We start from the raw sequence: 26,667 nt of genomic DNA, 5'->3' as shown, positions 1-26,667 counted from the left end.
GAGAATCCACTAACATTTGTTCTGAGTCTGGTATATTTCAGTATTTTTATTGCTGATTTGCCTTATGAAATATGGATGATGCTTATAAAATTTGCAGATGCTTAAAGCTGGGAGAGGTTTTAAGCACTGTGGGAGCAGGATTATAATGGATCCTGGTGAAATGGAGCACTGAAATATTAGGGTGAGGTTCAGCAGGAGAAATACAAAGCTATGTTCCTGAAGAAACAGAAATCCACAGGGCAGATGGACTGGTTACGTGGCAGCTCAGTAAAAACAGATCTAAATATTATGTGATTTGTGGCCAGTATGTGACCCCTCTATTCATAAAGTTAATGAATGGTTTGGGTTGGAAGGGACCTTAAATTGCATCTCATTCCAACCCATCTGCAGCAGTTGGGCAGGGGCACCTTCCACTAGACCTGGTTGCTCAATGCCCCATTTATCCTGGCCTTGACAACTTACAGGGATGGGGCATTCATGGCTGCTTTGAGCAACCTGTGCCAGTCCCTCATCACCCTCACTGTGAAGAATTTTGTCCTAATATCCAATCTAAACCTACTCCCTTTAAATTTGAATCTGTTTCCCCTTCTCCTGTCTGTACGTGCTTTTCTTTTATGAAAAAGGCTGTCAGAAACGCTCTTTAGCTTTATCCACACAATCTGAAATTGTAATAGCAGCTTCAAGAAGTTTGGTTAGTTCTAGAAATTCTGCTTTTTCTACTCAAATTGGAGTATTTGCCCCATCCTTGGCTGTGTCTGTATCTGTACCCAGCTCTCCCTTCCCACAGAAGAGGAACAGATGCCTGTTTGCTGTACCTTCAAGTCTACTTTAAAATGACCAAGTATCTTTTTCATTATTTGCTCAAGTAAGAAGCAGCCAACAAACTCTATTCTTACCACATACAGCCCTGCTTATTGGTTCAGTGTGCATTATATCTTTTATGCTTATTTTGCTGCTGTTGCTTTTATTGGCATGTGTTTATTGATTAAATTAATAAATGATTGTAATTTAACTTGAAAAGAGAATTTAGATTACCTGGTTTGTCTACACTGACTTCCAGTACATCACTCCTTTTTGTTTACCTTATTTCTAAACTTGTCTGTTTTTTGTAGCAGCCTCTGGTTGTCCTTTGCTTTTATTCCCTAGAATATACACCCCAGTTAGTCCTTTCCTATATTCTTCCCATGAATAGGGGAAATCAAGTTTTTTCATCAGCTTAAGAAGATTAAACTCTAAATCTTGGTAGCTCTGCTATGCAAGCTCTCAATTTTTCCAGCAGTCTCTTTAAACATGTACACCAGACCTTGGCACGCAGTGTGTCATCACTCTGTTAGTCAATGACATGTATAAATCACCTCTTTTTGCTGGAGCTTTTACCTGGGGGTGGCTTATGATCTGCTTTGTCAGGATGACACTTTGGAACTGCTGTTTTCCAGGGAATGCTTTCTCGGTCTGTATTACTCATGGTTAAAAGGTATGACTGTGTTAAAAACCATGTTGTCTGACCACAAAGACAATAAAGGGGCTCAGGTTGTTTTCTATGCCAGCTCTGTCCTTTTCCCCTTTTTCTGCTCCTTGCTTTCTGTAATTTCTCACAGCTTTCAAAGTTCTCTCCAGTCTTCTTGAATACAGTTTTATTCATTTATGTGCTTTTCTGGAGCTCAACCAAATTGACTGGCAACAGGCAGCTGTGTCTTCCTGCCTAAAGAACTTCCTCAGTACTAAAGAGGCCTAACTCAGGATGCTAGCTGACACAACATGCTGCTGTCTTGCACCTAATTGCAACAGATTTTAATTGTCATTGATTCTTAATTATGCTAAGAAAATATGAGCCAGTTATGGACTGTATTAAGTCAGTTGCATTCCCAATTTTTAAATAGATTCTTCTACATTGTTGATTTCTCTCATTTTAAACTATACAATGAAACTGAGATATAGATTCTGAAAGAGGGAGATTTATTTGTTTTTATTATTGGTCAACTTAGGGGGCAGGCAAAGCCATATGCAACTACAATGCAGTGTAGTTGCATTTACAATTTTATTTTAATAAATTTTATGTATTTATTTATAAATATAATTATTATATATAATTTATATAATAAGTATAAATTATATAATTATATATAATTTAGATTTAATGTATTATTTTTCATTTATTTCTTAATAAATAAATACATTTTGGATTTTACAATTTTGATTTTTATTAAATCCTGTAAAATTCAGGAACAGCTGTGATTTTTAGGCAAGTTTGTGTAAGGTATTCTGATTTTCCTCCATTCCTAGTGATCACTGTTTAATTTGTAATGTATTAAGGAATCAAGGAATCATTTTTCAAGCATTTCTCTAGAGTTTTTTTTTCTGATATTCCTCACATGTAGTTTAACAGAGCAAAACATGTTTCAAAATAGTTCTACATCTCTGTGATAGAAATTGCTAAAAATTAGTTCAATGTCTCTAAATACTTAAGCACAACAATATAGAGAGAAGCTAAAAAAAAAAGGAACATGATCTGAAGCTTATTATATTTCCAGCTTGTACATTAAGCGGGTGATACCCTTGCAGATACCTATTTGTTACTATGGTTTGCCCTCCAGCACCCATTGCTTCTGAAATAAATGGTTATTTACCTGGTTTTGCATTTTTGATGCTACTTCATTTCTTGCATAGCCAGTTGTAAGTCCTGGGAAGAACAAGAGATCATCTCCACTGTATTTATCTTTATGTGCTTAATGAGGGTTTATGTGTTTCCATGTCTACTCTGTTTATGACACTTAAATACAAGTTTTACAGAGATGCTGGGACTATTTAAAAAAGCCATTGTTTCACAGTGAAGTTGGATTCAGACCAGGGATTTAACCCCCATCCCAGTGGTAAGATGGTCTTCTACTTATAAGCATGTTCTCCAGTGGCATTTCTGGTCCCACAATGGTTTGGAGAGTGCTGCAGGGTTGCCTTAAAGGGAAGGGTGATCTGTACAGCCACTGCAGCTGTCCTTCCTCAGGGAAAATGGTTTTTCCCTGCAAGTTTTCCACTTTGGAACAGATGACCTGTTTTGTTCTAGGTGATTGGTATGAGCAGCTGTACCCACTGGTGATTACACTGAAGGACTGCATGGGAGAGGTGGTGACCAGGGCCAAGCAATCCATGGCATTTGTCCTGCTCCAGGAACTTGCCTGTGGTTTGCCCCAGTGCTTGATGCTGACCCTAAGAAGAGACATCGTCTTTAGCCAAGCAGTACGTTGTCTTGTGTCACTTCCTTCCTTCTGTTGATGTAATTACAAGCATACTGTTCTTGCCAGTATTTGTGGGGTTTTTTGTTGTCTTTTTCCAATTTGACACAACTTTTTCATTTATTTTCCATGATATTCACCTAAATATTCTATAATGTGATAGGAAACTAAGTAGTAAATAGAAATCCATAGTATTTCTATCACTGAGTCAGAGAAGCAGGTCTGCAATGGACTGGAAAAATTGCCTAATCTCACCTTTGCACAAAGAAAGATCCAGAAATCTATTTTTAGCCTTCCTAGAATATATAATTCTCGAGTCTAGCTTTGAATATATCTTGCTGATATTCAGAATCACAGAATCACAGAATAGGTAGGATTAAGTGACCTCTGGAAGTCATCCAGTTCAACCCCACTGCCAAGGCAGGGTGACCTAGAGCAGGTGACACAGGAACACGCCCAGGTGGGGTTGGAATGTATCCAGAGAAGGAGACTCCAAGACGTCCTTGGTCAGCCTGTTCCAGGGCTCTGCTACCCTCAGTGTAAAGTTCTTCCTTATGTTGAGGTGGAATGTCTTGTTTTAGTTCATGGCCTTTGCTCCTATTATTATGAATTAATATTATTATGAGAAATTATAATATGAGGAATTATTATAGCTCATATTATTATGAAATCATGTATATAGTCACTAAACAGAAATACCTATATTGCTTTCTCAAATATGTAGGTCTTACCTCTATACATTGTGTATAATGATAGCAAGCCTCATTTTTTACTATTTGTCTTGTAACGGTACATCTCTTAATTGCATATGTTTTAATTATCTTTACAGCTTGCTGGATTGGTCTGTGGATTTGTAATCAAATTGCACACAGGCTTACATGATCAAGGATTTTTACAACAGCTTCATACTGTTGGATTGCTTGTGCAATATGAAGGACTCCTTAGTACATATAGTAAGTATGAATATTTGACAAAGTTCCTTCTGAATCCAACCCAGAAGTTTACCCGGAAGTTCTTATTTTAACCTCTGCTCTGTTTCCAGTCATTTTGCTTGTTGAATCAAATATTGTCCTTACGAGACAGTAGACTTGCACATTAATAGCACAGCTGAAGTCGTTGATACTATGTTGTCAATTCTGCAGCAAAAATGATTGATCTATTTCATTCTGAGTTCCTCAGAGAACACAACCTGCTAATTGTTCCATGCAGACCTGACCCAAAATATCAGGTTTCTAAAGCTAATCCAAACAACAGATTTAAACAGTTGTTGCCTCTATCAGACTTGGCTCTGGTCACCAGTGCTGATAATGTGAAGATTGTCTGAAAACTGTTTAATTCATAGTTTGTTATCGATGACATTATTTGATAGGTATCAAAAAAGAAATTTGGAGGGAGAAATTGCCTTATGTTTCAAACTTTGAACTAGATCTAATGGAATCATTCCCCAAATCAGAGATTTTGACCAAAGTAGAGGAATTTAGCATTTCTGCAGCTTTTCAATGCAGTTGCTCACTTTGAGATCTCTAGGTTTTGCATGATGCTCGTTGTTATCTCAAAACCTTTGTCCTACATCACCAGGACAGCCTTTTGAACACTTTCAGAATAGATAAAAATGGCTTTTCTGAGTTATTCTATGCCTATATAGAGCAGGCTAATTTTCAGAGTTGCTTAATCCTCATAGTTACTGTTTAGACCACAGAAATGTCAGCAGTTCTAGAAATCAGTCTGGTTTTATGTTGGTTACTCTAATGTGGATTTAGAACTGTGATTTTTAGATGCACAGACTGGAAAATACAATCCTCATATGGCTTTACTCTAACCTATACAGTGACTGATTTGCCAACTCTGTTAATAATCCCTTTAATCTTTTCATGTAGGTGAAGAAGCGGGGATGCTGGAAGACATGGCTGTGGGCATTTCAGATTTGCAGAAAGTAATGTTTAAAGTAATTGAAGCCAAATCAGAAGATTTTTTGCCTATTATAACTGGAAGGCGGTAAGAATTTTTTTTCCTGGAGCCCAGGAATAAAAGCTATAGTTTTAATCTGTAGCCCATGAAACCCAGCCAATGGTTTTCTTGTTGCTGAATTCTATTTTATGGAAAGTGCAGTAGTTTAACTTTTCAGAAGGTGAAGTAGTAGGAATTTTAAAGGTTAGTATGCTATGGGTTACTCTCCTGATAAAAAGCTATAAGTTCCAGTTTCTAACACAAATTAATCAGAACAATATCTGTATTGTGCAAAGCTGCTGATGCATTGTTCACACACAGATACTGACTCCTAGAAGGTGACAAGGTCATAATTTACATATGTTGCCTCTAACCGAGAACCCTTGGTTTTGAATGTCCAGAATTTGTATTTCAGTGTGAGAAATGAAACTGCAATTCCAAGATATACGCCTTGATTGTTTTTAAGATGGAAACAAAAAAAACCCAGATGCCAGTTAGCGTTCAAAACTTAGTGGTCACTTTTAAAAAGGGAAACTTTTTTTAGCTGCTGAAAAATCACACAGGACAAATTAGTCTTAGAAATCCTTGCACAAAATCACTTATACGTTATGAATCCCATGTAAGTACTGCTGAATATCAGGATATAAACTGCAATACTTCATTAATTTTGGCTATTTGAGGGTTAACAAGATTGGAATGAATTTTTCATTATTATTATTATTCTGCTCTGAAGCTCCAAATGTTTTCACTTTTGCCTTCCTTAATAGTATCATTATTCTTAAGATGACTGTAAATTAAATTCAGCTAAAACCAGCAACTTTTAGAAAATATATCTTTCCTCTGAAGGGGGCTTTCACCAATGATTTACTTAATTATTCTGTATGACTCACTCTCATCATATGGGCTTTCTGAGAAAGGATTGAAATAAATAACAGGAAGGCTGGAGTATGATAGGCAACACATTGGGAATAATTGAGAATAATTATGATATATGGATAAAGCAGAAGAAATGCATCCTTTGTAAATCACAGCAGACAAAAATCCTGAAAAATACAGCATCTACATTTACTGTCTTGCTGCTACTGCTGTTGCACCAGGAGGTCCTGGATTTAAAGGAGACCTGAGCTTTCAGCTGCCTCAGGCATTCTGGATTGATGCAGCAGTCAGTGTCAGAAGAGCTACAGCCCGTGATTGCTGTACTGTACTTACTGGCAGATATTCATTGGATGGGATTGGTATCAGAAAAAAATAAAATCTAAAAGGCTTATGTGGAGGAGTCACTGTCTTCTTAGAGCTGTGGTGGGACTGCTCCTATCAGGCAGCATTGGAAGTCAACCATAAAAAGAGAAGATGGTGAAAAACCTAGGTATTTCCTAATAATTTTTTAAGAAGCTTTCATTTTTTGGTTCAGTTTGGTTGTTATATGGTGTGGCTCAATAAATGAGACTAAAAGATTGTAGAAACGCAAGACAGAAAATTGAGATACAAATTCTTATCTTGAAGCATATTCACTTGTAATTGTTTTTTCTAGGGAAGTATTTAAGCCTGAGATTCTGTGTGCAAATGAATCAAACAAATTAATCCAAAGTGTGTGGCACTGTCTAGCAGTGCATTGACCTGCTGGTGTTGGTAGCTGACACTGGCCACCTGGGAAGTGAAGTTCTGTTTAAGAACTCACATTCTTTTATTAGAGGCCAAAATACGCACTTTCCAAACATTCTTTACAGAATCACAGAATCACACAATATTTTGAATTGGAATGGAATCAACAGGCATCATCAAATCCAGCTCCTGGCCCTGCACAGGACATCCCAAGAATCACACCCAGTGCCTGAGAGCTTTGTTCAAATGCTTCTTGAACTCTGTAAGTCTTGGTGCTGTGACCACTTCCCTGGGGAGCCTGTTCAACCTGCTCAACCACTCTTTGGCTGAGAAAACTTTTCCTGACATCCAACCTAAGCCTCCCCTTACACAGCTTCAGGCTGTTTCTTCAAGTGCTGTCACAGCTCACTGGAGAGATCAGTGCCCGCCCCTCTTGCTTCACCTCCTGATAAAGTTATAACCACACTGAGGTCTCCCCTCAGTCTCCTCCAGGCTGGAAAAACCAAGTGACCTCAGCCACTCCTCACACAACTTCCCCTCAAGGCCTTCACCATCCTCATGGCCCTCCTTTGGACCCTCTCTAATGGCTTAATGCCTGTTTTATATTGTGGCACCCATAACTGTCCCCAGCACTCGAGGTGAGGCTGCCCCAGTGCGGAGCAGAGCGGGACAGTCCCCTCCCTTGCCCACCTGGCGATGCTGTCCCTGATGCCCCCCAGGACAGGGTTGGCTCTCCTGGCTCCCAGGGCACTGCTGACTCACATTCAACTTTCCATAGACCAGGACCCCCAGGTCCCTTTGCACAGTGCTACTCTCCAGCCTCTCATTCCACAGTCTGTCCCTACATCCAGGATTGTCCCATTCCAGATGTAGAATCTGACCCTTCACTTGTTGAACTTTCTACGACTGATGATTGCCCATCTCTCTCATTTGTTGAGGTCTCTGCAGGTCTTCTCTGCCCTCAAGGAAGTTGACAACTCCTCCCAATTTACTGTAATCAGCAAACTTACATAGCATTCCTTTGAGTCCTGCATCCAGGTCATTAATGAAGCTGTTGAAGAGCACAGGGCCACTGATGGAGCCTGGTAGAACCCCACTAGTGACTGGGCACCAGCCTGATGTCACCACATTCCCTATAATCCTTGGTGCTTGACCCATAAGCCAGTTGTTCACCCATTGCATAACACGGTTATCTAGCTGTGCTGGACATTTTGTCCAGAAGGATACTGTGACAGACTGTATAAAAAGCTTTGCTGAAGTCCGAACAGGTTGGATCTAATGGCTTTCCTAGATCAGTTAGGTGGGTTCATTTGATAGAATGCATCTCAGAAAGCTGACAGTATCCTGAGCTACATCACAAGCAGTGTGGCCAGCAGGTAAAGGGAGATGGCCTTCCCTCTCTATTCTACTCTCATGTGACCCGACCTTCAGTATTGTGTGCAGCTCCGGGACCTCACATAAGAAGGATATGGACCTACTGGAGTCCAGAGGACTTAATGAAGATGATCAGAGGTGGAGCATTTCCCATGGAGACAGGCTGAGACTTGGGGTTTTTCTGCTTGGGGAAGACAAGGCTCTCGGGAGACCTTAGAGCATCTTCCAGGATCAAATGGGGCTACAAGAGAACTGAAGAGGGATTTTTTACAAGGGCATGGAGAGACAGGACAAGGGGAAATGTATTCAAACTAAAAGAGGGTAGGTTTAGGTTATGTGTTAGGAGGAAATTCTTTGCCGTGGGGGTGGTGAGGAACTGAAACAGATTGCACTATGAAGTTGCTGATGCCTCATCCCTGGAAGTGTTCATGACCAGGCTGGATGGGGCTCTGAGCAACATGGTCTAGCGAAAGGTGTCCCTGCCCGTGGCAGAGGAGTTGAAATTAGATGATCTTTAAGGTCCCTTCCAATCCAAAGCACTCTATGATTGTGCATATGAACTTTGAGGTATCACAATCTCTTACACAATGTTTTCAAGAAGGCCCAAAACTGGACTAGCACTTAAGTGATCTAAAACATTGCACTCAGCTTATAGAAGAGTTGGGTAAAGAACCTCCAAGCTAAGTTGCTGTGACTGACCATGTCTGCTGTTTTTTTTCTTTTCCAAAGTAAAGTTCATGTAAATGACTTGTTTTGGGCTTACTGCAGTGAGCAAAAGGTGTGCAATTTCAGCCAACTCAAAACAGCTGCAGGACCCATGACCCCCAGCCAAGTGGGGGGTAGCTTGTAGAAGCCTTCTGATAGGACTAGAAGTGTTTGTATATTTTCTTACGTGATGATAACAAATACTAGAGAATAATGCAAAGAAAGGGATTTTTTAAAGCAGTCCTGTTTAGGCAAATCATATACATTTAAATATTTAAGACCTAAATTTATACAATTTCTTCTTAAATAGATGAAGATTAATTATTTAGTCTCTTAAAACTCATGTTTGGTTTCTCCACTCTGTTTTCCTGAAAGGTCATTTAATGTTAAAAATTATGTACTGATTTTTCCATCTCATTGGAAAAAGTTGTACCCACCTAATCCATCTCCTGCCAAAATCACCTAATAGCTCTGCACTGAATCTAGCCATGAAAGAGAGAAAGCATATGACAATAAAATTTATTGTTATATATCTTTTTCTTCTTTAAGTAGAATCATAGACCTGTAAGTTCTTTGGCAAACTGATGTCAAACAAGTCCTCCAGATTTCAGTACCTTGGATTGTTTCTTTTTTTTTGCCTCCACTTGAGTTCAGCACTATTCCTGGACTTTCTAGACAGCTCTGTCATAGCTTTATTGCACTTTCCTTCCATCATCAGAAATGCATTGTTTTCATTGTGAAATTGATAACAGACTTTCTAAAGTTACCAAGGATTATCTCTGAGACTTCAAAAATTAATTTGAAAAAAAAAAAAAAAGTCTGATTATTATGATACTAATTTATCATGCCTAAAGATCAGAATTTCTCAGTGTTTTTTCACATGCAGAGATTTGTAGTGATTTTGGGAGTGAAATGTAACAATGCAGTGATTTGGTGGCATTTTGGGTCTGTAGCATATGCTCTTTGAATTAGACTAAACCAACATGTCTCCTCAAGCTCATCAAAGCACTCCATCACAGGAGTGTTCTGGTAGCACTTGACAGCAGCCAGGAGGGCTCTCAGGTAGGCTGAGAATTGTTGCTTCTTTGCAGAGGTCATGGGAACCACATTCTTTACTATCCTTTTTTCTAACTGTCCATATCTTTCACATAGGTGAATTAAGTAAACAAAACACAAACTTACCTGGGAATCAGAACTATTTTGGTTTTCCACCCCCATCGCAGAGACATGTATTCTCCATTCAGGACTGATACTCCCTCTCAGTGGGGAACATTTGGCATTTGTTCAAAGATTGCATGCCAGCTCTAGCCTGTATTAAGCAGATGCTTCTGCCCTTGCTGAATGCAATTACATTTCAGTCACAGGTCTGCACTAGATCCATTTTACTTTGTTCTCTGATATATGAGCAGTATAAAGTTTAAACATGACCACTGGCTCTTCTAAGTGGAACCTGTTTTTCCAAACACTTGAGCTGGTGCCAGTTGTCTCTCAAACTTGCCAAAGGTATCAGAGCTACTGCAGAAACTGACCTTTTTCTTCAAGGTTTTCTCACCCAAATTCTCCATGTGGGTAATCCAGATGGCATTTTTATTTGTTAGCAAGTATGTGATTGAAGAGCTAGAGGGACTTCATGACTATTTGAATAGGTGCAAACAATTATCTATCTTAAATTTACATATAAAACCTGCATGACTTCCTTGGCCTGACTTCTGTAGACAGAATACATCTTCCTTCCCTTCTGTTGCTGTAATACCCCTTGTTGCTAGTGTCAGATTCTAAATGTTTTCTGCAGGAGTGAAAATTTCAGCCTCCGTTATTAGCCAGCCCTCTCTGATTAAAATAGATCCTGGAAACAAATGAGTTTCCTTCTAGTCTGTTCCTGTTTTTTTATTTAGATTGATTGCTCTAACAATGAAAAGAAAGCTAATAAAACCTAAGTTGGTATCATCCCATTGTTTCTGTTGTGGAGTCAAGCATCAGTTCTCAAAGGCAGGTGAAATCCAGCTTGGGGCTTCCATGTGATCAGAATTTGGCCTGGCAGCCAAAGTAGCACATTTTTCATAAAGTCAGACCAAACACAAATATAAGTCCAGAACTGCTATATATCATATCCCTTCTCCTAAAACAGGATTCATGTTTGTGTAATGAGCCTTCAGTTACTATTTTCACAGAGACAGTTTTGTTATTGGTGATGCTTTCTACCCCCAGGGAGAAAATCAAACCACTGAAGAAAAATTGAGTTTTTCTTTGGGGTTTTGTGAAAGGTTTTTGCTCATACTACTTTTAGATACCAGATCAAGTTGTGAAGTAAGTTGTTTTTGTAACTCAGCAAGATGCATTATAAGAGTTGAGGTATTCTTATTGATATTTGGGTAGCAGAGGTCTTTTTTGGTGCTTTCATCCTTAGTTCTATTTTTACTACAGTAAAGAAGTCAGTTTATATACAGTTATACCTGCTTTTCTTCATATAGCTTGTTTATGCTCTTAAAACAAGCAAGCTGAATCATCCATTTTTATGGTTCAATTAAAGGAAAAAGTGAAGGATTTGTAAATCTACACATTCTCTATAATTTAGGAAGAATATTTTAAGCAAACCAATCAAGAGCCCCATCCTTATTCTTGTTTTTATTTTTCCTAGTGAACATTACATTATAGAGGTCCAGCTTCCAGCAAAGATGTTTGAGCTGCTACCACAGGAGATTAAAGAAGGAAAGCTGCTTCACATGTATCCAGTGCTCTTTAATGTTGGAATCAATGAACAGCAAACACTGGCAGAGAGGTAAGAAAAAGTCATGTTTCATTATCTGTCCAAGTACTCCATGCTGGTACAGGATATCTCTCAGGATTAGAAATAAATCCTGTTTGTCATTTTCTCTTGAACCATCTCACATTGACTCAGTGTGTATTTTAAAAGGTATTAAAGGAAACAAACACAAGGTATGAAGCAGTGCAGAACAATGGAAAAGTCTAGATGAAGATAGGACCATAAGCAGGTTTCATTTCACAGAGTCAGTAACATGTTTCTCTTGGATACAGATGCAAAATGGATTTCAGTTTTCACAGATGTAGAATTTATTTGTATGCAGTACTTTGAGATTCTCAAACAAGAGTGTGAAAATTCAAAATTCTTATATCTTAAAGATGGGGTTGAAGAGTCTGGACAAGTCGTAAGTTAGAGAAATTTTCTCCGCTTTTTAGGGCTTTTTTCCAGAGTCATGGAGTGGTAGTTAATAATAAGGAATGCATTAGTAGTATGTTTGCAGAAACATGAAGGCTGATACAGTTCTGACATGTTATTAGTACTACTCTGCAACAGATTGCTGGAAACTAATTAATTGATATAATAATAGTCAAAGTTTCAGCAGCGTATTAATTTTCTCTTCCAAGAGAAGAGTATCTGTTGGTCATGTTAAATTACTACATTTGTGCAGTGCTAAAACTGCAAGGTAGAAGTCAATATGCCAACACAGCTATTTTTTTAAACTTTTTTTCTTTTAGCTGCTTTTATTAACAGAGCATCCAAAATACTTATCTTTAGGTTGTGTTTGCTATGAGCCAAAAGCTTATAACAAAACTGTAGCTGTAATAATAGAGGGTGACAGTGACAATCTTTAACCTGGACAACAGGCAAGAGGTTAAGCACCACAGGAGTTTCACTTCCCACTCTTTGTAGACAGCCAAGTAAAGTCAGTCTTTTAGAGAAGATTACTAAAGAATGCCATCAGGTGGCTTTGTGAATGTTTATGGGAGACTTCTCCAAGTTGAGTGGTGATGCATAAGAAATTTTAGGCAGAAAATTGAAATGGCAGACTGAATCAAAAAACAGTAAAAAAATTGCATTTTACTGTTGAGAGAGTTGGATGGTTGGTTAGAGAACTTGAAAATGAAAATAGATTATTCTTGATGCCATGAAGAGGAAAGCGCTGAGAGGAGTGACATGGCCAAAGTCATAATGTGCAAAACTAACAAAATCAGTAATGACAGTTTTGAGTGGGACACTCATTTTTCAAAATAAGAGATAAGGCATAATGTGGTAACCAAGTGTCGTGGTTTAAAACCAATAACTAAGAAAATTACTTATTTCTTGCTGTGAGATATGGATTAGAATAAGGGCAAAACAGGCATAAAACTTAAAAGGAATAAAGAAAGTTTATTGACAAACAACAAGAATAAGAACACCAGAATAAACTTCTAGAAAAACCTTTTCATCCCCTATCTACCTACTACTCCCTTGTTCACATGACAACAGAGACAAAAACTTTGGAACTTTGGTGGTTAAAACAGTCTTAATTCTTGCTACAGTCTTTTCACCTGTCTTTGTAGAGAAACAGAAGTTTCTTCCTGTTAATTTATGGAGTTTCTCACACGAAAACTATTTTTTGTTATAGTTTTCCATTGCCCTGATATCAGCTGCTTAGAGCTGCTGTTATCAGAGCCCACCCCTCCCATTTTCACATCACTCTGAGATGTGTATGGGTCATGAGTCGAGGGATAGCATTTTTAAGGATGAGTATTCAAAGGTAAAAAAAGTCTTCTTCATCTGCTTCTGTGAGCTTCACTAGACAACAGTTTTCTCATTGCCTCTCAAGGCTTCAAATCTCCCAGCACTTCACTATACTATAATTACTCAAGTTTACACTTTGAACACTTCATTCCTCCCTACATACTTATCATGAATTAAAAGAGTTTTTTCCAGGACTTCATTGTCCATCTCCATAGTTTAACAAAAAGACGTTTCAGCTAAATTAAAGCATCTTCTTAATTCTCTACCTTTCTTGAAGTTTCTTTTCTTTCTTGTCACTGGTAGTTTATAAAGTCTCTTTTCATGTTGATCATTCTCCTTTTTTCTCTCTGGATAAAAAAGTTAATCCGCAAGTCTCATCTGAGTAATGAAAGAGTTAAAATCTTGCCCAGGCTGTTGTAGGTAGTTCTGTGGCCTCGGCTAGTGCAGGAACTGGAGCCGTCTGTGATGGAGAGTTCCTCATGGCTGCTCTGGAGAGTGTGGTCACCGTCTCTGCTTGCTGCAGGCCCAGAGCCCCTCTCCTTCTTCACTCGGCAGTTTCTGGTGAATTCCATCATGGCAAAACCTGCAGCCAAGCCAGGAACCGGCCCGGCCCGGACAGGGCTCGGGACAAGCCCCCCGCAGGCCCCATCTCCCAGCCGGGAGATGCAGCAGGCCCAGCCCGGCCCCCGCCCGGCCGCATGGCCGGGCAGAGAGCGAGAAGCCAGAACTCTGCTACCTTTCACCGCCAGGAAACAAAGAGAACTCAGAGAGCTCTGGTTTTACACTTTAAGGTAGGGTTCACAAGTTGATCTCATTTTCAATGGCCTAAACTGCTGTCAATTCTCAGCAATGACCGATAATTAGTCAGGAGAAAAGACTCTAGGCAGTTCTCAGAAACTCCAACTTTCTTAAAGGTAAAGTAACTCCATGACACCAAGAAACAAGCTGTTGAGAGCTTACATGTGTGGGATAGGCAGAAAGTACTGAGTATTGCAAATGTTCTGAAGAAAAATTTGGCAAGGTTTAGAAATATCCTGATCTCCTGGAGGCTTGTAGAGGAGTTGGTATGAAAAGGTGCCTGGCTTGCAGGGGAAGTGGCAGGATGTATTGTTCCCAGTGGTCTTTTTAAATTGTGCACAAAGAAAGCCATGAGAGAAAATGTAATACCCACATATCTATAAATATGGATATGTACTAATATCTACCAAGCAAACCAATTCAATGCAGAATCATATTTTCTGCGTGGAGTTACAGTCTGCTTCAAAATATTGCTTAACTCCTAAAGTTATACATTTGTTTTTGAGACTAAAAACACTGCACATGATTTTTGGTGAAAAATATGGGGAGTTTTGTGGGATAAAAAACATGAGAATATAAAAACATTTTTGTGGCAAATTTCTAGGAGATGTTACTCTATTACATAAAAAAGATACCTTTTTTGATAGAATACACTTGAGAATATTTCTGATGTAAAAGAAACATTCTCATGTGACAGTGCAGCAGTGGCTACTGAGGAAGAAGCCAAGTCTTCTCCCTTTGGCCCATTGAAATCTTTGCTTCCCTTGTTTATTTGCAGTTTATTTTGTAACTTCTGATCTGTGTCCCCTTCTCTCTACCTGAGTTTCTCACCCACCTGCCTATGCCTCTCTTTTGGTACTCCTCCATTTCCATTTCAAAGCAATTCTAAAGATGAATTGCAAAAACTTGTCCCTAACTACCCAGGGAACATTCCTGTCTTTACAATCGTATCTCCTGTAGTACCATGAGATTTATCTTCTTGGCATGTGAAATGTGGCTGTTGTAGAAATCTTGATTTCAGAAAGAAAAATATTTGTTTATGTATCTGTAGTTACTTTATAGATAAGCTTCTCTTCCACCTTGCGTCACTTCCATATTGTCCAGCTCTTACAGAAATTAATATGCTTAAGCAACAGCAGCACTAAGAGATGGGGGAATTGGTGTTGGAGTTGGTGCCTATGGTCCCATTTGGAATTCCCCCAAAGTGCCTTTCCATTTACTCAGGATTTGTGAGGGCAAAAAGAATAAGTGCTTTATTGCATGTTTGTAAATTGATTCCTTTGTTAATAAATTTTTGGAAGAATTATCCATCAGTGACGACCTTGTTTCCAAAAATCAGTTCCAACGCATATGAGAACTTAACTAGTGCATGTTTGACAAAATCTAATACATTGAGCACTATAAAACAAGTAATACAAAATCAAAGTTATTTATTTATGCAAAGAAATAATTATGAAGGATAATTTATCTTTGTTTTGGATTGTGGGTTTTGGATTGTGGGTTTTGGTTTTTTCATAATTTATTGTCTATTTTCATAGGTTTGGAGATACCACTTTGCAGGAAAACATTAACCAGGAAAATTTAGAACTTCTCAAAGAATATTACAAGTTATTTATGGAAAAAATGCCTCCTGATTGTGAGTACAAAATAATGAGATGTCCAGATGGCTTTGAAAAGCTTTGATGGATAAAAGGTTATAAGACACTAATATCAGCAGAATTCCTTAACTTGTTTCATAAATTTAAACATTTTGTATCTGTACACAGACCTGCTGATCTCAAGAGTGATTTCAGGTCCAATGCCACATCTGAAGCTACAGAGAGAATGAAACAGAGGAATGACGAACTGAACAGCTATTTTAAGTTATTAATATAATATGTTTCTTAATATTTCAAGTAGAGGACATTCTGTGCCTAACTGTATTGGTACAGAAATACTTGGTGGGAGATTCCATCAGCTTCAGTCATTCCCTCTGCTCTTATTCTGAAAATATGTTGAGGTTTGGTGAACCACTGAGAAATTTGCAGATGCAAATACAAGCAATGAACCATATCATCGTGATATTAATAACAAGGTTTAGAATACAAGGCCTTTAGAATAGGCCCTGTATTCCATTTTTATAGAAATTTCATATCATAAACAAGAACATTACTGTGCTGTTACTCTGATTACCAAAAGCAAGGACTGAAAAGATGCTTGCATCAATCTAATCCTGTTAAAGTAATTTTCATGCCCAATCTATTAGTCCCCAATGTTACGGATTGTTTAACAGCCTGTTTTTTAAATCCTGTGTAAAGCTTTGGTACATCACTTTGTATGAATTGTATTGTATGAATACATGTTTATCTCTCATATCAGGATAATTTTAATTTGTCAATAATTTTGACAGAAACAAAAGCTCTCTTCGTAAGTGGTGGGCAGGATGCCCATCCATCCACCCACAGACCTAGTATTTCTAGGTCTTCCTATCTACAGTGAAAGTCATACAACAAGTTGGGTAATTAATTTAATCTTGCCAAGAAAATATCATCTAAAAACTAACTTCATCCAAATTAGGACTAAGGTAGATTTCATAAATGGATTTGATTATATAAAAGCAAAAATTTGCATGCACATAGTATTGTCTGCTTTTCATTAACAGAATTTAAACTTGTACTGCCTTCCTGTATGATTATTAGTGAGCCACACAGCTCCTGGACTTCTTCCAGACTGTACAAGCTTTTGAGAACTAGTCTTGTCTAATTCACCATGTCTTTTCTGGATATTGTAACCTTCTTGCTTTTTTCTCTACCTTTAAGAACTGAGTCTCTTCTTTATACAAATTTTCATGGAACACAAAACACCTTTTGGCTCCACTGCCCTCCTCAGTACCTCACTGCCACTATATGTATGGAATCACTCTTATGCCTTAGAGAAATGTAGCTTTTAAACCAGCCCCCTGGGAAAAAGTGAAGCTCTCAAACTTGTCCATTTGGGGGAGGACTTTAATCCCTCCCCTTTTCCCCCACCTCTGGAAGACAAACCTCTATACAAGGCTGGCAGCAGCCCTGGTGGGGCCAAGTGAGAGGCATTCAGTGTTGATGACTCTTTGATGGCTTTGTCCCATCCTTCCAGATAATTCTCTGTAGTGCCAAATCTGTGCTACAAAATAAATGCAGGACCATCTTCCAAAAGCTGTTAGTTCCAAACAGTGGTCAGAAAGCTGAGCAGAATTTGAGGACTCACAGCCCTGTTTTCCAGGCTTTTGCATCCACCCTTGGCAGCCTCCCTTGCCTGCTGCTTCATTCATATATTCCCTTTCAAAGAATTCTATTTTCCACTCCCAGAAAGGTATTGCCACCTTTGTTGTTAGTTTTCCTCTTGTGTCTGTATTTCCCCTTGCCAATAATATTCTTGCTTGTAACTAAGCATACACTGACTTTTTATCTTCTTTAAGATGAACATACACTTTATTATTTACCCATTTCTTAACCTCTTAAATTCTTTCAGCAGAAACTGAAAGTAAGAGTGTGCTCCCAGAAAGGTTCCTACCAAAAGTGCTGACCAAATATAGCCCTGGTTGAGGCACCAAAGTAGTACTGCTTTTATAGAAATGCTAAGGGTAGTAAGGGTCCAAAAATGTAAGATTGTTGTTCAGTAATACATAATTTACTGAAAACAAGACTGTTTGGTACTTCCAGGCTCCTCCCCCTTATAATCTATGAGCCTGATTTGATAGTTTAGTACTGTGGGGGACCCAAGGAGTTTAAGTAATTGATCATTTCCAGTTAAGGTGCAACTCATTTGGCAGTACTATACGTTAGGAGACTCTTGCTATACCTGTGGTGAAGTCATCCCTCTGAGATGTTGCATTTTCTGCTGTGAACCAAAGGAAAGCTGCCTGGAAGCAATAAAATGCTTAATAATACATTAGCATAATCTCAAATCATCCTTGTCATTGTGTGTTTTGTGTTTTAAAGAAACAGATGCAGCCATAAGTGTAATACTCTAGCAGAGTGTGATGTGTGTTTATGTGCTCTGCATTATCTAAGTGTACAATCAGATTTTGTAATATACAGTTAAAACAATCCACATTAAGATTATTGCAAAACTAGTTTGGATGTACTTTTCCCTCCCTTTTTTGGTTTTTTTTGTGGGTTTTTCTGCTGGTTTGTTTTTAGTGAATTTTTTTAGACAGCACAGTATGAGTGAACTTAGTTCTTTTTGAATATATTTAAATTACTTCTTACTATGAATCATGGATAAGGGAAACAACAGAATTTATTTGATATAAAAGGTAAAGGCCTATTAATAAGAGGGATCATTCCAGCTTGGATCACATTAGGAGAATGGATATTGACGTCCATTAATACCTCTGTAATTTTTACCTTTTCGATTGATTATAAGTCTTTGGGTTGATTTTGGGGCCTGGGCTGTGGGGACTTTTTCTCTCACTGGATGGACAATTTACATTCTCTGCTTGAAGAAACTGTGTCCATTGATGTATTTAGTTTCACTTTTTTTCACTTGATTCTGAGCACTTTTTATGGTCAAAACTATAATTAAAATACTTTTTACTTCACCACCATGAGAAGAAATCATTTCAGAAAAAAGATTCTGCTTGTTTCTATTGATTTTCTAAGCTAGTGAAGATAAATGTAAGATTAGGAAAAACCCTTCTATATATATACATATGAAACAGAGGGGGAAGTTAAATTGCCTACCCTTGAATTTTTGCTAGAGATGTAGGATGAATTAAACTTCAGCTTAGATGCCATACTCAGAACAAGCAAGTAAAATTTTGGATTTTAAGTAAACCTGAAATTATTTTCTACTTCACAATAAAGCCCCATTTAATTTAAAACTATGCTATGTTACTTTTTAGAGGGGATAATTTGTTCTGTTTAACCTTTATGTTACATTATATAACAAATGAAGGCACATTTCAAAACAAAAATTAGATGTTTCAATTTGAAAACAAAACCAAAATTTTTGACTTTAAAATAAAAAAATCATCCCATCAAAGCAGATTGTAATACACTCAGGGGTTTTTTTCTGATTTCCATTGAATGTCTAATAGCTGATGAACAGAACTACAGCAGAAATTTGATTTTGGTTTTCACTATCCATTTATAAGATAAAGGTTGAAGATACGTTAAATTTCCACATGAATATCTTAGGGAGGACAACCTAATACTCAGAAAGGCATAAGGTTTGCTTATTCCTTAAATATTTAGCTGGTGATTTCCATCCTGTGTTCCCAAACAAGGCTGTAAATAATAGACCTGTTCTTCACCGTGAGTCAGGACAACTATATCACTAACCTTATCATAATGAGCAACTTTATCATCCTTTTTTTCCAGGTTTGCCACATTTTCAAGAACAAAATGATTTAAAGGGATTGCTAGAAAGTCTTCATCAAAATATCCAGGCCAAAAAGAGAAAGAATGTAGAAATCATGTGGCTGGCTGCAACGGTAAGCTCTCTTGTTTCAAAGATATCAATGAACTAATGATGAACTAATTTTTATAAGCCTGCTGATATTGTAAGTGCAATGAATTTTAAGGATATGATTGGAGAACTCACTGATTAAAGGAGCCAGATGTGCTGAAATGGTTTTCTAATATAGTCACTCATTCCATTCATAAATTTATCTCTTTATCCTCCACTTAAATTGCAGACAATTTATTTTTCTCACTTTTTAAACTGGTAGAACCTGCTAGAATTTGAGTGATTTGTTTCATATTAATTCTTTGATAATATAAAGTAACTCAAAATCATTTCCTTTTTTTAGTGTCCTTGAGGTATGATGTGAGCCATGGTTGCTTGCTCTGGCTTTTTTTTTTTTTTTGCTATTGCTGCATTTGACTTTTGATTTACTGTAATTGAATTAATTTCACAAATAGCTGTTGCAAAAGACATGCAAAGAACAGACAATCAGACACAGGAAAAACACAAAGAAAATTGTTTATCTAACAATGATTAATACTTCGCTTTTTCCTCGTAATTCCTTTCTGTCTCCCAATTATGTTGGGTTTGCACATACATACTAAAAAAAAAAAGGCCAGGAAAACAACTCTTAGATGTTTATAAAGAGCTCAAGCTCTGAATGTGAAATTCAGCCAGGTAGTTGTCTTGTATTTAGAAAAGTACCCTTGGTATCTCTGCCCTCTTATACCAGCAGGGAGTTTTTGGTATCTACTGAAAATGAAGCAAGGCTTTGTGTTTTGGGAGACTTTCATATGTAAATACCCTTCAAGGCAAATAAATATTTAATGCAAGAGTATTAATAACATTTATTATATTATAATTATTTATAACATTTTCCATTACTTTTTATTAATAGCAGGGAGCAGACATATATCTTTGTATTAATAACACTGCTGTAAGTTCCATATTTCTAATAACATTTTGCCATGTGGTTAATAAATATTATCACATGCTATTGCATTATAAATCTTTTGTAAGTAAAAATAATAATTTTATTGCAGTACCAGTCCTGCAATTACTATGAAACACTGCTTTAAAAAAAGTAAAAGATAAAGTATAAAATACTAAAAAGTAAAAGATATAGTATAAAATTAGTTACAAAGAATGTGCTAAATCTTTGGGTATAGAAAGTTGTATTTTACCATCTGTTCAGAGTTCCCTGAAAATAATTTCATCAGTAAAATGCATTCTTAGGGCATACAAAGTGTTTCAGGTTTTCTGTTCACTGAATTCAATTTCTCTTTAGGTTTCCTTACTTTAACTTTCTGAAATGTGTATTTCTGGTTCCAATGATCTACACACTGTTACAGAATGTTCCATTTATTTCTTGAAAAATATGTAAGAATAAAACTTTGTCAGTGCAGTAGCTGTGCAGTATCATTTTTTTATTGCAGTAGGTATGTGAGATTCCACATATATCTGTACCTGCATGTAATCCCTGATATAATTCGACTGTGAGAATAAATCCAATAGAATATAAGTTCTTCTCCTCCTGTGTCTTCCCTACATCAGACATCAGAGCCGATCACTCATCCAGAATAATTACCTGGATTTTTACTTCATTTTTTACATTATTTTTTATATTTTTAATTTTTTTTAGGACTCGTTCATGTCTAATAGTCCATATGACTCATGGACTTCCAGAGATACTAGTGTAAAGAGAATTAATATCTTCAATTAAACAGTTAAGGTCTTTCACACCATTATTTAAGAAAATTGTCATATAGTACTTTATTTAAATCCCAGTGCAACTGTTCAAATTTTTTAAACAGATTTAACTTCTAAAATTTTAAATTATACAATGAAAGAAACACATATAGGTTCTTATTCACTATTCTGTACTGTCACCCTGAAAATTAAGCCTTCTGATATTGTTTTCAGAGTTTCTAGACACTTTCCCAGGAAAGTAACCGTAGATGTTTATACATTCTATTAAAGATATGTCTTTTGATAGACGTTTCTTACAACCAGTGTGGTTAGGAAAGTAGTAACCTAACTATCCAATCCCTGGTCATTGTCAAGGATCTATAAATACTGAAACGACAGAATAAAGCTTCTTCTTCTTCCTGTATCCCACACTGAGCGGTGTCTGTGTGAATCATTTTGTGTTCGAAAGTGACACTGTACTTCTTTGGGTTCTATGTAAGATTCCTTTAGTTGAGTCCCTAAATTAAACTTTTGAGATTACCCTCAACATGATATCACAAAAGAACTTAAAGGCTCTAAGTATTTTCTGGGCCATTGATATTAATAGAATTTCAGAGTATGCAATTAACAGATGAAGAAATGATTATTTGCTGAACTGACATTGTGAAGATCATGTTCCAGTTTCATCCTGTGAGCTCTCCCATAATAGCCAATGTGGGAAGTTCCTTTTTGTGATTACTGCTGTAATTTATTGCCTTGCCCTATTCTAACAAACATTTTGGGGTTTCATATGGTTATACCTATAATTCTCCAGGGAGAGGTGTAAGCAAAGTATTACCTTTTCTCAGGAATCATATCTAAGGAAAGGCAGACCCACACTTAGGCACAGCAGTCCTTCTTCAAAGTTTACTTTTTCTAGTAAAATATTGTTTGAAACCCAAGTATAAACTAATGGACTAAATAAACCACAGATTAATTCTTAAGGGGAGAAATCATCCTCAAAAATGTCATGTTTCCCTTATGCCTTATAACTTTTTCAAAGTATAAGTGAATGTAGACAATCCATGGCAGTCATTGTGTTAAACTTCATTAATTGTGAGCTATACATTGAACAGTTTACCTGTTGAAAATAAAAGCTATTTAAGTTCAGATATGTCTGACTCCATACCTTCACAAGAAGTTAGTCTGCTGCATTCATGTTGGTGAGTCAAGACTTACCAAGGTTTTTCTTTATTCATTAAATATTCAGACAATTAAGCTTTCATTGAAGAGGGTGGTTGCTAGGATTGAGTGCGGGAACAGTGAAAGAATATTTTTTTATATCTTTTTATATCTTGAAGGGACTATATCTTTTATAGTTATAAAAATCCTATTTCAAGTTCAGGGGTTGAATGTACCGATACTAACTTTTAATAGGTGCTTTCTTTTGAGAAATGCTGTAGCTCTCTGGGTGCACCTTCTGGGCTTGCAGAGTTATAGGGGCTGCACAGCCTGCCAGGTGTGGAAGGGCTGACCTGTGAGGCCTGCCTGTTTCAGATTTGCCGGAAGCTGAATGGAGTGCGCTTCACCTGCTGCAAAAGTGCCAAAGACAGGACATCCATGTCAGTGACGTTAGAGCAGTGCTCCATCCTGAGGGATGAGCACCAGCTGCACAAGGACTTCTTCATTCGGGCACTGGATTGCATGAGGAGGTAGGTGGGGTTCTGTGCACTTTGAGCTAGGGCTGCCAGTAGAGAGGATCTAAAGCTGTTTCTAAATGCCCAGTAGAGCCCAGGCCTGGCTGAGCAGCAGCCTGACTGCTGGTAAGTCACCTCTGGATGTAGGATCTTTGCAGCTTTGTGTTTCATCAATAATTAACAGTTTCTGAGATTTTGAAACCTTGCAAGGGTCTGCTCACTAACTGTAGAATCTGAGCAGCACTCTGAACAGCATTTGCTTTTAAAAAAGTTACATTTCAGTTTTGAAAGTATTTTAAAAAACATTTGCCCAGTCATTAAATAATTTGTACAACATTTGCACAAATACTGGAAAAGCAAAAGATGCATTTGTTACAGATGAGAATTCTTACTAGTCTGTGTTATTGAAAAGAAACATCCAAGTAGGTTTGGACTGGTTGTTGGTGGTATCATTAGTATCTTATAAAATCTTTACTGTGCTTTTAAAAAAGTTAATTAAAACATGTTTTATTCTAAATTGCAGCTATGCAGAAATTGAGGCTGATGTTGTCAGAAATGTGTAATTAAAATATGTAAAGATTTCTCATTACCTGAGTCTTTGATGAATAAAAAAACCTTATTAGGCAAACAAGTTTTGATCATAAAATGAATCCAGGTGCTAGATTGTCTAAAGAAACTTTCATCATTTGTTTTAATGAGCTTAATCATATAGTTTTAATCATAACAGTTTTAATCATATTTTCTATAGGAGTTTTAAAACATGTATCCACAACACTAGAATAATATATAACAAAGATCATTGTAAAATGAATAGAAAATATTTTGGTCAGCCTGCAAAGAAGTAACTGAATCGTATCTTGGACTTTTGTGAAACACAAATTGATTGTATGGATTTGTAAAGATCATACAAGTAAACAATCATGTTTACCATCTGTATTGGGTAATTCTGGACCTTTATATTGATTATTGCCAAAATAGGTGTTTAATGTCTAGGTTAATACTGTAGGTTTATCCACATAGTGTCCTTTTGTCCTTTAGCAAAGATAGCTGTTCTAAAGAAAAAAAGGTAATGTTATAAAAAGTAAATGAGCCAAGATGGCTCGGTTGTAGGTTTGGTTCACAAGATGTTGCTAATGCAGTGGGATGTGGTGTACTGAACTGTGCTGTATCGTTTTGGATGTATTGTTCCCTTGCATAAAACTCTCTGTCTCTGAAGTAGTTTAATGAGTGAATGACTTTTGCGCAGTCTTTCATAACTATATGTTTTATCATTAATGAATTCCAAGTTTTCTGTGTTAAATTTCATTTGTTGGCATTTCAAATGCTTTTTTTTTTTCTGTTATGTCTCCAATAAATACAAAAGTGTCTAAGCTACAGTGAGTTACCAGACACAGGAAAACTAATTAATTATAAAAAGTCACCATAATGTTATAATAGCATTGAGTAGAGTACTGGAATGGAAAAAAACATCATAAATTTAATTTTAAAAGTCCCCTAACTTGTTAGTACAAAAATCTAATATGTTTTTATATATCAAAATATAAATGACTTTGAGTTGGTTTATGTCATGTGATTGATTTGGAATTTGAGAAGATTAACATATTAGTTATTTTTGTAGGTAACGGTAATTTGAAGTCACAAAAGAATGGTGTAAAGACAAAAAAATCTGAGTAATACTTAAAAATTAAATAAGCAGATGGATATATGAGTTTGAAGCACCATTACAAAAGTGTAAAATCAGTTATGATGTAGTTTTGGAGAAAAGCTTTATCCTACTCTTACCCTGTAAATGAACTTCAAACTTGAACCAAAGTAGGTAAAAGATGTGTTGGATGGGAGGTGATAACTTTGACTCAGGGGGTAGGACTGACTGAGGATTAAAGCAAAGGTTTTGCAAGTAGTGGCAGTAGCATGCAAAATAATTTGCACTATCAGGATAATAAAGAATCTTCTAACTATGCTAGTTGTTATCAGTCTAACACTGTTCACATAACTAGAGGTTTAAAAATAATATTTTTTTAAAAAGGCAGCCAAATTACCCTTTTTTCCTCCTAAATTTCTCTTTTTCCCTCATGAGTTGGTCAATGAAAGGCAAAAAATTCAGAACAGAAGAGTAAAAATGTCAAATGGTAGCATAGTACTTCACAGTCCTTCCATTGAGATTTGGCCTGAGAGTTTAAGATGTGTCTTCAAGTGGGGGTTTGTTATATCTGATGCGACAGACATTCAGCAGGAACTGCTGCTCCCTCCCCTGGGCTAGAGTGCCTTTGGAGCAGTGTGGGAAGGAACACAGCACTGCTGTGTGGGTGGCCTGGCTAGGACCCTCCAGTTGGGCACGGCTCCTGTTGACAGAGAGAGTACCATTGCAGAGAAGGACATTTTGAGACAGCAAACTGGGAAGGCAGGAGCAGATAGGCAAAGGAGAGGAGAAAAACCTCTTGATTTCCACAGGTGTTTCAGCTAAATGTCCTGTATTTCACTTGAGGAAAGTTTGGCAACTGAGGAAAATCACTCAACTGAGTGATTTTGAGATTTGTGTGAATGAGGTCAATAGACTTGTTTGGTGGCCATTGTGGCACTTGTCCTTTTGTAGTTTCTTTTAATTTGATTACTTTCACAGATCTGAAAGATAATGCTGTGCATTTCTAAAATTTTCATTAGGTACTTTTAGAAGCTTTTAGAATGATTTTCACATCTAAAATAACCTATTTTGTTTCAAGGGCAGACAGAGAAAAAACATTTGCCATTTAATTTGCAATTTTAGCAGTTTTTTCCCCAATGAATCTTCTCTAGATCACTTTGTTACACTTTGTCAATCAAATCCCTTTGTGGCTGATTGTGACAAATTGCTTTTAAGCCTTTCAAAAGAACAAGTAGACATGAAAAATTCAATTTAACATCCAGAATCCTAACAGACTGGAATGATCTTTGAAAGGCTTCTTTTAAAAGTTAGCAGTAGGAGATAGAGACTACTGTGAAACTAAGTGAGCTGTAGAAGTAAATGGTGATTCAAAAGCAGCCTTTATTGGAAATGCCATCATTTTGAGATATGAAAATTATAAAGGTGGCTGTGTAGCTGTAAGACTTTTTCTTTTCCTGCCAGTGCTGACACAGTTTTGTTGACTGTTGGAAAAAAAGAAGTGTGCTTACAGATTCGTGCTTTCTTGCCACTAGAAGCTTGGAGATGCTGGACTTCTGTGTGCTGCTGCTTTTTAGCTTCTTCACATTCAGAAGTGATTCCCAAAGCTTTAGCATATTTGCTTTGGTGAACATTGCAAAACCCTGTTTTGGAAAATACTGCCAGTAGTTATTTTTTAATGACTTAATTTGTAAGTGGAATCATTGTTTTTTAGTGATAAACTATGCAATGTTTATTTCTTCTTTATAAAAAAAGGTTGTATGAGAATCCTATCAGTCCTTCCTTTCCCTTATGAAAAATGTCGTGAATGAAGCAAAGATAGGAATGCACACTTTATCATTTACAATATTACAATATTACATCATTACAATATGACATGATGGCTTTGTCCTCAGTCATAGGTCTGGCCATTATGATGCAGCAATTGGTGTGTACCTGAAGCAGCCATTCTATGTATAATTCCGCATATTATAATTTCCTTGATAGAGGTTTGTGACTCCCATTAATCTTAGTGACATGCATAGTGCAGAATGAGGAAAATCAATATATAATCCCCCTCTGTATCAATGCTTGTAA

The 26,667-nt window shown here is 37.0% G+C and overlaps 1 protein-coding gene across 6 annotated transcripts in view; it reads left to right on the top strand.

The window, feature by feature from the left end:
• INPP4B (inositol polyphosphate-4-phosphatase type II B) overlaps positions 1 to 26,667 on the top strand; it is a 318,553-nt gene that overhangs the window by 261,669 nt on the left and 30,217 nt on the right. For all 6 annotated transcript variants that reach the window (XM_033513502.1, XM_033513501.1, XM_033513500.1 and 3 more), the window contains 7 exons: positions 3,062 to 3,234; positions 4,060 to 4,183; positions 5,108 to 5,225; positions 11,497 to 11,637; positions 15,699 to 15,796; positions 19,503 to 19,615; positions 22,813 to 22,967. In XM_033513502.1, the coding sequence (XP_033369393.1) occupies positions 3,062 to 3,234; positions 4,060 to 4,183; positions 5,108 to 5,225; positions 11,497 to 11,637; positions 15,699 to 15,796; positions 19,503 to 19,615; positions 22,813 to 22,967 (922 nt within the window). The remainder of the gene's footprint in view (positions 1 to 3,061; positions 3,235 to 4,059; positions 4,184 to 5,107; positions 5,226 to 11,496; positions 11,638 to 15,698; positions 15,797 to 19,502; positions 19,616 to 22,812; positions 22,968 to 26,667) is intronic.

The sequence above is a fragment of the Parus major genome, chromosome 4, assembly GCF_001522545.3.
Source record: "Parus major isolate Abel chromosome 4, Parus_major1.1, whole genome shotgun sequence".
Taxonomy (NCBI): domain Eukaryota; kingdom Metazoa; phylum Chordata; class Aves; order Passeriformes; family Paridae; genus Parus; species Parus major.
This window is presented reverse-complemented; position numbering and strand designations above follow the sequence as displayed.